Below are 13017 nucleotides of genomic sequence, written 5' to 3' on the forward strand. Positions count from 1 at the left end.
GATGGAATTCCAGTTGAGCTATTTCAAATCCTGAAAAATGATGCTGTGACAGTGCTGCACTCAATATGCCATCAAATTTGGAAAACTCAGCAGTGGCCACAGGACTGGAAAAGGTCAGTTTTCATTCCAATCCCAAAGAAAGGCAATGCCAAAGAATGCTCAAACTACCACACAATTGCACTCATCTCACACCCTAGTAAAGTAATGCTCAAAATTCTCCAAGCCAGACTTCAGCAATACGTGAATCATGAACTTCCAGATGTTCAAGCTGGTTTTAGAAAAGGCAGAGGAACCAGAGATCAAATTGCCAACATCCACTGGATCATGGCAAAAGCAAGAGAGTTCCAGAAAAACATCTATTTCTGCTTTATTGACTATGCCAAAGCCTTTGACTGTGTGGATCACTATAAACTGTGGAAAATTCTGAAAGAGATGGGAATACCAGACCACTTGACCTGTCTCTTGAGAAACCTATATGCAAGTCAGGAAGCAACAGTTAGAACTGGACATGGAACAACAGACCGGTTCCAAATAGGAAAAGGAGTACGTCAAGACTGTATACTGTCACCCTGCTTATTTAACTTATATGCAGAGTACATCATGAGAAACACTGGGCTGGAAGAAACACAAACTGGAATCAAGATTGCCGGGAGAAATACCAATCACCTCAGATATGCACATGACACCACCCTTATGACAGAAAGTGAAGAGGAGCTAAAAAGCCTCTTGATGAAAGTGAAAGAGGAAAGTGAAAAAGTTGGCTTAAAGCTCAACATTCAGAAAACGAAGATCATGGCATCTGGTCTCATCACTTCATGGGAAACAGACGGGGAAACAGTGGAAACAGTGTCAGACTTTATTTTTTTGGGCTCCAAAATCACTACAGATGGTGATTGCAGCCATGAAATTAAAAGACGCTTACTCCTTGGAAGAAAAGTTATGACCAACCTAGACAGCATATTAAAAAGCAGAGACATTACTTTGCCAACAAAGGTCCGTGTAGTCAAGGCCATTGTTTTTCCAGTAGTCATATATGGATGTGAGAGTTGGACTGTGAAGAAAGCTGAGTGCCGAAGAATTGATGCTTTTGAACTGTGGTGTTGGAGAAGACTCTTGAGAGTTCCTTGGACTGCAAGGGGATCCAAGCAGTCCATCCTAAAGGAGATCAGTCCTGGGTGTTCATTGGAAGGACTGATGCTGAGGCTGAAACTCCAATACTTTGGCCACCTCATCTAAAGAGTTGACTCATTGGAAAGGACCCTGCTGCTGGGAAGGATTAGGGGCAGGAGGAGAAGGGGACAACAGAGGATGAGATGGCTGGATGGCATCACTGACTCGATGGGCATGAGTTTGGGTAAACTCTGGGAGTTGGTATTGGACAGGGAGACCTGGCGTGCTGCGGTTCATGGGGTCGCAAAGAGTCAGACACGACGAGCGACTGAACTTAACTGAACTGAACTGAAAACTAATTTGGCTAAGTATTGCCAGACTTCTTACGATGAATGATACTTTGGGCTTGAGACACTGATCAGAACCCTTGGCGCCTCCATTCTTCAGGGTCCAGAAGAGGATCCTATCCCTGGCCACAACTACCCCATGAGCATCAATGCACAAGGGCCTCTCCAGCCCCATAGTTCTACCAACATTCATATTTTTCCAGCTTTCTGATCTCTTGTCAGTCTTGTCAGTCTGATCTCTTGTAGATGCTCATTTGGATACACTGAATTTCTATGATTATTGTTGAGCACAAGTGTTTCTTCATGTGCTTGTTAGCCGTTCTGGTTTGCTTTTCTGAGAATTGAGAATTGCCTTTTCATATACTTGGCCTATTTCCCTACTGAAATTTCTCTCTTTTTCTTATCAATTTGCCTGTGATCTTTGTCCAGTCTTATTGGTTTAAGACTTCGCATACACTCTTCTTATGACCATTTTGGCATTTCATATTATTTTAGAAATTTATTCACTTATGAAGTGGATAAATTTCAAATTTGTAAGTGTAGACTTATTTTTTAAATATATATTTTAAGAAAATTATTTTTGGCTGCATTGGGTCTTTGTTGCAACATGAGGGTTCTTCATTTTGTGGCTTCTCTCTAGTTGTAGTGCTTGGGCACTAGAGTGCATGGGCTCAGTAGCTCTGTGGCATGTGGGGTCTTAGTTCCCTAGCCAGAGATCAAACCTCTGGACCATTGGACCATTCGTCCAACCATTGGACCACCAGGGAAGTCCCAAATGTGGAGTTGTTAATGACAGTTTTATTATTCTTAGAACGTATAATGTCTTTCAGTTCCTATTTTTCATTCTGCATTTTATTTGCATCTTCTCTTTTTTTTTTTCTTGAGTAGGTTTGCTGGAGGATTATCTTAGTAATATTGTCAAAGAATGAATGTTAGTTTTTTGTAAATAGTTTTTTTGTAATCAATTTCATTGATTTCTGGTCATCATTTTTATTCCTTTCTGGGGAGGTTGCTTTGTTGTCCCTTGTTTAACTTCTTGAGTTAATTCATAAGCATATTTTATAATCCTTATTGTTTCTTGATAAATGTACTTAAATTATAAATTTACTTCTAAATATTGATTTAGAAATCACTGTCCAATTAAAAAAACTTTGATTTTGAAATGAGTATTAGCTCACAAGAAGTTGCAAAAATTGTGTATAGAATCCATAAAACGCTTCTTCTGGTTCCCCATAGGGACATTCTGTATGACTGTAGTAAATGAGCAGGAAATTAACATTGGTACAGTACTGTTGGGGCTTCTCTGGTTGCTCAGTGGTAAACAATCCTGCCACAATGCAGGAGATATGGGTTCGATCCCTGGGTTGGGAAGATCCATTGGAGAAGGAAATGGCAACCGCCGGTATTCTTACCCGAGAAATCCCATGGACTCCTCTCCCAGAGGAGCCTGGGAGGGCTACAGTCCATCAGTTTAGTTCAGTTCAGTCAGTCACTCGGTCGGGTCGGACTCTTTGCGACCCCATGGACTGCAGCACACCAGGCTTCCCTGTCCATCTATAGTTCACAGAGTTGCAAAAGAATCTGACACGACTGAGTGACTAAACAACAACAACAACACTTTTAACTAAATTACAGACCTTGTTCAGTTTTCATCAGATTTTACATGCACCTGTGTGTGTGTGTGTGTGTGTGTGTGTGTGTGTGTGTGACATGTAGCATGTTTGCTATTATTCAGTACTAAATACTTTCTCATTTCTTTTTTTAAGTCAGGGGTTACTTAGTAATACATCAGTTGACTTTCACACATTTGTTGTTCTGATCTCCTTGTCTCTGGATGGAGAACAGCCTGTATAAATAGTGATCCTTTGAATAAGCCAGCTTTCTCTGCTCAGCACCATTTCCAACAGCAGAAACTAAGCGGCAGAGTGAGTCAGGATTTGAGAAGCTCATGGAGTGGGTTCAGGTTAGACTGGAGGAAAGACCATGGAGATGAAGACCTGTGTCCCTGAAGGTTTCAGGGAGCCTATGTCACAGGAACTGATCATCAACTTTCTGCTTCAGAAACAGTGATCTAGAGGCCAACAAGAACGGAGTTTGAGACCTAGATTGAAATTGCTTCCAGAATCCAGGACCCAAACACAGGACCATGGGGCCCCAGCATCTCAGCCCCATGCAACTGCTCTGTCTCCTGGGGGCCATTTCCTCTCTGCCTTGTATGTCCTGTGGGGCTGGATGCTTTGGGACCCTCTTGGCTGGGGAGGATGGGGGCCTGGATTCCTGCCACTGGGGGAGGGAAACCTGACTATCTGGGTCCCTTGGGGGACAAGATCTGTGGCGGCTGAGCTCTTGATTGGCAGCTCAAGGGTTGAGAAAGCAATGTGAGGAGCAGTTGACCAGATAAAGATTCTCTCTTTAGGGGCTGAAGCTCTTCTGTGCTATGAAGCGACATCTTCACTCTTCAGAGCTGTAGGTCTCCATAGGTGGCAATGGTTTCTGTTGAGGAGCATGGTGTGTAAACTGAATGAGGGCTGTGAGGAGACGCTGGTGTTCATCGAGGCAGGTGGGCGGGGGTGACTTTGCTACATTGTTTTGGCTTGCTCTTCTGACCCGTACCTCCCTTCCCAGCACCCAGGGACTCTGGACTTCAGTTCCAGATATTTACCCCGTGGTATTTTTGGGAACAACTTCCAGACACCAGCAGGAGAGGGGCAGGACCCAGCTGGTTGTGCTGTGGGCTGGATAAGAGGGCAGAATGGAGGTGGGAGAGAAGACAAGTTTGGGACACACGGGAGAGAGGAGCAGAGGGGCTCCTCCTGTGGAGAGAGGGGTGAGGAGAGGCAGATAAAACCTGGGAGATCTGAGCAGCGAGTGGACAGTAGGGGAGACGCAAAGCTGGTGGTGAGGCAGGGTGAGCAGCAAGGGCAGGGTGGGGTGGGGTGGAGCGGGGGTGGGAGGTTGGACTGGGTGTGGCCAATGACACTGATCAGAGCTCCCCAATCTTCTGCTCCGCAGGGACCAGAAGGGGAATCCTGGGTTTTAAAGGCTGCAGCCCAGCCTCATCTTACCCCCCGCAAGTCTCCTACCTGGTTCCGCCACCTGGATTGTCCATCGCCTCCTATAGCCGGGTCTGCCGGACCTATCTCTGCAATAACCTCACCGACATGGATGCTATATTGCACCTCAAGGCCAGGACTCCCAAGACTTTAACATCTTCTTCCCACAGTTGCCCGACTTGTGTGGGCGAGCACTCTAAGAGCTGCCTCCCAAATTTTGTCTCCAGTGAGTCTTGCCCCAGAGATGCTACTAAGTGTTACAGTTCCACAGTGAAATTCCAGGCAGGTGAGAGGACACAGACTTTCTCAGATGTCTGCTCCATGCCTACTGCCTCTCCATCCCTGAGGGAGGCGGGTGGGGCTTGGAGAGGTGCTGGGGTCGTGGCACAGAATTCCAGGGGGAACAGGGGAAGGTGCCTGATTCCGGGTCTTTGAGGGGCGAGCAGGTGTCCTGGTTGGTGAGGTGTGTCTGGAAGGAGGGGCAGGGCACTTGCTTTTTGAAAGTGTCTCTGACTGCCCTCTCTCTTCCTTGCAGGGCTTCTCAATACCACCTTCCTCCTCATGGGCTGTGCTCGTGAACATACCAGTGTTTTAGCCCATTTTCACCATATTGGGAGCATCAGAGTGACTGAGGTCGTCAACATCATAGAGAAGGCCCTGTTTACTGGTGCAGGGACCCCTTGTCGGAGTCCTTCTTGGGGCATCCTCTTAGGCCTCCTCTTTGCCTTCAAGGGCTGAGGATCTAGCTGGACAGACCAACACCCCTCCCTTTTCACAGAGCCAAATAAAGTTACAGAGTTGCATTTCTGCCTTGTCTTGTGGGCCTTGAGGGTTGTGGGGTTGTGAAAGAGCGGAAGAGGGGTGGCAGGCAGAGGGGAGGGACAGGCAATGTGCAGTGCTCGCTGTGAAGGGTGCTCCGGGAGGAGGATCATTGGCAAAGTGATAGAATCATGGCCAGCGTGCTGGAGGAACCCAAACGCTCCCCTTTTCCTGCTGGAAGCATTAGTTTTCTAGCTTGGGTTCAGCCATTGACTGAGAACCTGGCCAAATCTCCTCCATTTTCTGGGCCTCCATTTCCTCCCCTTTAAAATTAAGGCTTGGGACCTCCCTGGCCGTCCAATGGCTGCGACACTGTGTTCACAATTCAGAGGCCTGGCTTTGATTCCTGGTCGGGGAACTGGATCTCACTTGCCGTAACTAAGAGTTCACATGTTGCTACTGAAGATCCCACAAGCCACAGCAAAAATTGAGAATCTCGCGTGCTGCAGCTAAACCCGGTGCAGCCAGATCAGTATTTAAAACGAAGGCCTTGCAGGGAAGCCATAGGGATTATGGATTCAATTTGAGTAAAGTTTAAAACCACACATTTAATGGCAAAGGGCCTTGGACTTAAGATGGCCAAGGACTTCCTGGTGGTCCAGTGGCTAAGACCCTGTGCTCCCAAAGCAGGGCCTGGGTTCAACCCTTGCTCAGGGAACTAGATTCCACTGGCCACAACTAAGGCCTGATGTAGCCAAATAAATATTTTTTAAAAAGGAAATATAATTTTTAAAAAAGGGACTTCCCTGGTCCAGTGGTTAAGAATCCATCTAGCAATGCAGGGGACACGGGTTCAATCCCTGGTGGGGGAACTAAGAGTCCCACAGGCCAGGAAGCAACTAAGCCCACATGCCACAACTATTGCCCGTGAGCTCTGGAGCTTGTGTGCCACAACTAAGACTGGAGGGTGCGTGCTGCTGAGTTGCTTCAGTCGTGTCCAACGCTGGACACATGGACTGTAGCCTGCCAGGCTCGCTGTCCATGGGATTCCCCAGGTAAGGACACTGGAGTGGGTTGCCATTTCCTTCTCCAGGGGACCTTCCTGATCCAGGGATAGAACACACGTCTCCTGCATTGGCAGCTGGCAGATTCTTTACCACTGAGCCATAGGGGAAGCCACTCAGTGGCTCTTTACCGCTGAGCCATCACTGATGCAATGGACATGAACTTGGGCAAACTTTGGGAGATGGTGAGGGGCAGAGAGCATGGAGCAGTCCATGAGGTCACAAAGAGTCAGACATGACTGGGGCGACCGAACAACAACACCAGGGAAGACCTGAGGCAGCCAAATAAATATATATTTAAATATTAAAAAGAGATAGACATAGCATGGTTATCAATTTATTATAAAGAGAATTTTAAGAGTTTCATTTTTCTGATATTAAAAGTGACTTAATAAAGACTTGTTTCCATTAAAGACAATAAAATGAAGACTTTATGAATTCAAACTGCAGCTTTCAGGGTGAATTTTATTTATTTCTTTATTTAAAAAAATTTTTTTATTTTTACTTTAACAGGGTGATTTTTAAATACAGTCTATTTGGTATGTGTCAGATATTGCGTTAGTGTCTGCTAGGGTTTCTTTTTTCTTTTGATGCAAAAAATTTATTAAAATGGACTTATATACAAAGGGTGTGTGGGACATGGGTGAGATATGTTTTGAGCCAGCTAAACTCATGCTGCAAGGTCACTTTTTTTTCCCAGTTTTAGTGAGATGTAACTGACAAAACTGCAATATATTTAAAGTGTACAACATGAAGATTTGATATACATATATATCGTAAAAGGACTCCTACCATTGTATTAACTAACACATTTATTTACCACCTTACATATGTACCTTTTTTTCTTTTTCTGGTGAGAACACAAGCTCTACTCTCTTGTGTGCATACATGCTAAGTTGCTTCAGTCATGTCCGAGTCTTTGCGATTCTATGGACCATAGCCTGCCAGGCTCCTCTGTCTATGGGATTCTCAAGGCAAGAATACTGGAGTGGGTTGCCATGCCCTCCTCCAGCGGTCCGTCCCGACCCAGGGATGAAAGCTGTGTCTTATGTCTCTTGTTTTGGCAGATGGGTTCTTTACCACTAGCACCGCCTGCGAAGCCCCTCTATTTTCTTAGCAAACTGCAATTATACAATACAGTATTATCAGCAATAGTCAATATATTATACATTAGCTCCTCAGAACCTATTCATCGTATAAATGAAAGTTTGTATTCTTTTACCAAGTTTTCCCTATTTCCTCCAACCCTAGCCCCTGGCAACCCCTTTTTGAATCTCTGTTTCTACAAGTTCAGCTATTTTTAGAATTTCACAAGTGATATCAGGCAGTATTTTTTGTTGTTGTTGTTGCCTTTTTTCTTTTTTAATTGAAGTAAAGTTGGTTTACAATCGTGTGTTAGTTACTGCTGTACCGCGAAGTGATTTACTTACACATCGCTTCTCGGGTGGCCCTAGTGGTAAAGAACCCACCTGCCAGTGCAAGAGAGGTAAGAGACACGGGTTCAACCCCTGGGTCGGAAAGATGCCCTGAGGAGGAAATGGCAACCCACTCCAGTATTCTTGCCTAGAGAATCCCACGGACAGAGGAGCCTGGCGGGCTACAGACTACAGTCCATGGGGTGGCAAAGAGTTGGACATGATACACACACATATATGCATATATATATACACATATATATGTTCTTTTAAAAATATTCTTTTCCATTTGGTCTATCATAGGACATTGAATACGGGTCTGTGTTCTATATAGCAGGACCTTGTTGTTTATCCATTCTGTCTATTAAAGTTTACATCAGCTAACCCCAACTCCATTCCTCCCCTAACCCCGTCCCCCTTGGCAACCACCAGTCTGTTATCTATATTCTGTTTCATAGATAGGGTCATCTGTGTCATGTTTTCGCTTCCATGTAAAAGTGATACCATATGGTATTTGTTTTCCTCTTTGTGATTTACCTCACTTAGTCTGCTAATTTCTAGTTGCATCCATGTCACTGCAGATGGCATAATTTCATTCTTTTTCTGTGGCTGAGGAGTATTCCATTGTATACATGTATCACTGTGCCGTCCTGTGCTAAGTCGCTTCAGTCATGTCCTATTCTTTTTGATCCCATGAACTGTGGCCCACCAGGCTCCTCTTTCCATGAGATTCTCCAGGCAAGAATACTGGAGTGGGTTGCCATGCCCTCCTCCAGGGATCTTCCTGAGCCAGGCATCGAACCTGCGTCTCCTACGGTGTCTCCTGTATTCACAGGTGGGTTCTTTACCTCTAGTGCCACCATTTTTATCCATTTATCTTTGATGGACATTTAGCCTGTTTCCATGTCCTGGCTATTGTAAATAGTGCTGGTATGAACATAGGGGTACATGTATGTTTTTGAATTAGAGTTTTATCTGAGGCTAGGGTTTTAAATACAGGATTTCATTCAACTCTCACAAGAGCCCAGTGAGATCGGTTTTATCCCCATTTTGCAAAGAAGAAACTGGCTCTGGAAGGTTAAACGACCTGTCCAGCGTAGAATCCCTCTTGCCTCCTGGGAAGATCTCTGTCCCTACTGAGGGGATTTTGTTGAGACATTTGGAGATCTGGGAAGACTTCCTCTGCCAGCTAGTTGCTTTTTTGTGTGTGCAAGCTGGCAGATAGGAGGAAAGAGTGCTGGGGGTGGCTAGTTCTCACCTAAGGTTCAAGTGTAGGCTCCTAGGAGAGGACCATGTAACTCCCCTTTCTGGCCATAAGGGGGCGGCAGATACACCAGACCCTGCAACTTCGGGCCTTCAAAATAGGGTAGGGTTTTGTAGATGAGGAAGCGGGTGTCCGAGGAAGCTGAGGAATAAAGAGTCCGTCTGCAATGCTGGAGACACAGGAGATGCAGACTCGATTCCTGAGTCAGATAGATCCCCTGGAGGAGGAAATGGCAACCTGCTCCAGTATTCTTGCCTGGAAAATTCCACAGACAGAGGAGCCTGGAGGGGCTGCCATCCATGGGGTTGCAGACGTGACTGAGTACAGGTAAGGAATACTGATGGGAGACTGTGCTAGGCTATTTACCTGTGGAATCTCAGTGCAACTCTACACTCTGTTATGAGGTGGGGAAGTAGACACTTAGGGTACTTTTACTGTTCTGTTCTGTTCAGTGGCTCAGTCGTATCTGACTCTTTGCGACCCCATAGACGGCAGCACTCCAGGCTTCCCTGTCCATCACCAATTCCCTGAGCCTGCTCAAACTCATGTCCATCGAGTCAGTGATGCCACCCAACCATCTCATCCTCTGTCATCCCCTTCTCCTCCTGCCTTCAATGTTTCCCAGCATCAGGGTCTTTTCAAATGAGTCAGTTCTTTACATCAGGTGGCCAATGTATTGGAGTTGCAGCTTTAGCATCAGTCCTTTCAATGAATATTCAGGACTGATCTCCTTTAGGAGTGACTGGTTGGATCTCCTTGCAGTCCAAGGGACTCTCAAGAGTCTTCTCCAACACCACAGTTCAAAAGCATCAGTTCTTTGGCACTCAGCTTTCTTTATAGTCCAACTCTCACATCCATACATGACTACTGGAAAAACCACAGCTTTGACTAGACGGACCTTTGTTGGCAAAGTAATGTCTCTGCTTTTTAATATGCTGTCTAGGTTGGACACTTGCTCTTTGAAGGAGCAAGTGTCTTTTAATTTCCTGGCTGCGGTCACCATCTGCAGTGATTTTGGAGCCCCCCCCCCCCAAATAAAGTCTGTCACTGTTTCCATTGTTTCCGCATCTATTGGCCATGAAGTGATGGGACCAGATGCCATGATCTTAGTTTTTTGAATGTTGAGTTTTAAGCCAACTTTTTCACTGTCCTCTTTCACTTTCACTGAGAGACTTTTTAGTTCTTCGCTTTCTGCCATAAGGGTGGTGTCATCTGTGTATCTGAGGTTACTGATATTTCTCCTGGCAATCTTGATGCCAGCTTGTGCTTCATCCAGCCCAGCATTTTACATGATATACTCTGCATATAAGTTAAATAAGCAGGGTGATAATATACAATCTTGACATACTCCTTCCCTGATTTGGAACCAGTCTGTTGTTCCATGTCCGGTTCTAAATATTGCTTCTTGACCTGTGTACAGATTTCTCAGGAGGGAGGTCAGGTGGTCTGGTATTCCCATCTCTTTAAGAATTTTCCAGTTTGTTGTGATACACACAGTCAAAGACTTTGGCATTAAGCATTTTCTGTGCCTTACCTCATTCATTCTTAGTACAATACTATGAAGAAGATATTGTCACTTCTGTGTTTCCATTTTGCAGTGGAAGAAATAGGTTTAACTACCTGAGGCCTCAAATCCTACCTCTGTTAATGACTTGGAGAAGTGAGATCTGAAATGCCTGCCATTGACCTCAGAAGTTGGACTGTCATGAGGACCTTGATGACTATGAATGAGTTTTGGAAGGGTGGTTGGGGAGCCAAAGGAGGTCATGGGAAGTGAGTCAGGTCTGAATGGAGATGAGAGAGAGCCTGTGGCAAGAGGCTGCGAGGTGAAATTTATCCCTGGGCTTCTCCTCGTCGGTACTTCTGACCAGCGGAGCTAGTAGATCATTTTAGAGGGCTGAGCCAGGGCGTGGGTGGGCCAAGGCATATGTGGGTATATTCCCTCTCTCTTTTTAAAAATGATTTTATTTATTTTTGGCTGTGCTGGGTCTTTGTTGCTGCCAGGGTTTTTCTCTAGTTGTGGTGAGCAGGGGCTACTCTCTTGTTGCAGAGCATGGGCTCTAGGCTTTGCAGGCTTCCGTTGTGGCAGCAAGCAGCCTCAGTAGTTGCAGCTCCTGGGCTCTAGAGCACAGGCTCAGTAGTTGTGGCTCATGGGCTTAGCTGCTCTGTGGCATGTGAGATCTTCCTGGACCAGGGACTGAACCTGTGTCTCCTGCACTGGCAGGCAGATTCTTTATCACTGAGCCACCAGGGAAACCCCCATAGATTCTCTTATTTCATTAGGCCAAATGGCTTGAGAACATCAGTAACCTTCAAAGGGGACTGGTGAGTCAAAAGCATGGTATCTTTAGGTGGATGGGAGGCCAATCACGATGTGAGAGATGGGCCATATTTACCGTGTACAGAAGATTATATGTAACAAGATGACTGGCTATGGAGTGTGATTTAATGAACCCCACAAACATATCACTCAACCTAAGAAATAGGCTATCAAGAGGAACTTGCATCTTACCTATATAGCGCTTCCGATCACGTCTCTTTGCCTTCTCTCATGAAGTAACCACCACCCTACATTTCACTTGGCTTGGGTTTTTATATACTTTGATCATATATGCATAATATATATTTATTTTAAAATATTTATTTAATTTTTAGCTGCACTGTGTCTTTGTTGCTGTGTGAGGGCTTTCTCTAGTTGCCACAAGCAGGGGCTACTCTCTAATTGCAGTGTGCAAGCTTCTCATTGCAGCGGCTTCTCTTGTTGCGGAGCATGGGCTGTAGGGTGCTGAGGCTCAGTAGTTGCTGCTCACAGGCACTAGAGCATGGGCACAGCCTTAGCTGCCCAGTAGTATGCGGAATATTCTCAGACCAGGGATTGAACCTATGTCTCCTGCATTGGCAGATGGATTTTTAACCACTGGAGCACCAAGGAAGTTCAAGAATAATATATTTAAACAACAAATGTTGTTAGAATTGTTTCCTTTTGTAAAATGGTTTATTATCTGTAGTTTTCTGGAACTTTAAATGATGCATATATCTAATATTCATCCATGTTCCAGTGTGTGGTTTTGTTCCTGCATTTTCACTGATGTATCATCTCCTGTTGTGCTGTTTGTATCACAATTTAATTCTTGTCAATTATGCTTGGATTTCCCCTCTCCCCACCCTCCCAGTTTTGGGACACTTATTGGTGCTATAAATGTTCTTGTACACGTCCCCTAGTGCTTATGTGTAAGATTCTCCTGGGTGTACAGCCAGGTATGGAAATACTGGGCTGTAGGTTTGTTTGGCTTTGGAAAATAATGCCAAATTGTTTTCCCAAGTGTTTGTAGCAATTACACATTACTGGTAGAGAGTAAAGAATTCTTGTTCATCCACATGACCTCCGACTTTTCCAACTTTAAAACTTTTGCCAATCTGGTGGATGTAAAATGGCATCTCACTGTGGTCTGAATTTATATCTCCCTGATTACTAAGCTGTTATTGTTCAGGTGGACTGCAGCACGCCAGGCTGCCCGGTCCCTCACTGTCTCCCCGAGTTTGCTCAAATTCATGTCCATTGAGTTGGTGATACCATCCAACCATCTCATCCTCTGTCGTCCCCTTCTCCTCCTGCCCTCAATCTTTCCCAGCATCCAACCATCTCATCCTCTGTCGTCCCCTTCTCCTCCTGCCCTCAATCTTTCCCAGCATCAGGGTCTTTTCCAGTGACTTGGCTCTTCATATCAGGTGGCCAAAGTATCAGAGCTGCAGCTTCAGCATCAGTCCTTCCAATGAATATTCAGGGCTAATTTCCTTTAGGAATGACTGGTTTGATCTCCTTGCTATCTAAGGTACTCTCAAGTAGGTTGAGCATTTTTTCAGATGTGTATTGCCTGTGCTTCATCTGTAAAATGCTTATTTATTTTATTTTTTGGATTCTTTTTCTATATGATCGTTTAACTTTTTCTTCTGGATACATAGGATTTCCTTAGGTATGCATATATCTTATGTACTAATTCTTTG

The 13017-nt window shown here is 45.0% G+C and overlaps 1 protein-coding gene across 1 annotated transcript; it reads left to right on the plus strand.

Annotated features, from left to right (window-relative positions):
* The first annotated feature begins 3603 nt into the window (after window positions 1-3603).
* LYPD4 (LY6/PLAUR domain containing 4) lies at window positions 3604-5248 on the plus strand. The gene is made up of 4 exons (XM_052655789.1): window positions 3604-3670; window positions 3874-4017; window positions 4470-4796; window positions 5046-5248. The coding sequence occupies exons 1-4, from the start codon at window positions 3604-3606 to the stop codon at window positions 5246-5248; spliced, it is 741 nt and encodes a 246-aa protein (XP_052511749.1).
* The last annotated feature ends 7769 nt before the right edge of the window (window positions 5249-13017 follow it).

This window comes from Budorcas taxicolor, chromosome 18, assembly GCF_023091745.1.
Source record: "Budorcas taxicolor isolate Tak-1 chromosome 18, Takin1.1, whole genome shotgun sequence".
Classification (NCBI taxonomy): Eukaryota; Metazoa; Chordata; class Mammalia; order Artiodactyla; family Bovidae; genus Budorcas; species Budorcas taxicolor.

Bases quoted from the DNA above. Each gene is read 5' to 3' on its own strand.
- LYPD4 (XM_052655789.1), top strand. From the start codon at position 3,604: ATGGGGCCCCAGCATCTCAGCCCCATGCAACTGCTCTGTCTCCTGGGG. The intron at 4,018-4,469 runs GTGGGCGGGGGT...TCTGCTCCGCAG, and splicing joins GCTGGTGTTCATCGAGGCAG to GGACCAGAAGGGGAATCCTG. The intron at 4,797-5,045 runs GTGAGAGGACAC...TCTTCCTTGCAG, and splicing joins CACAGTGAAATTCCAGGCAG to GGCTTCTCAATACCACCTTC.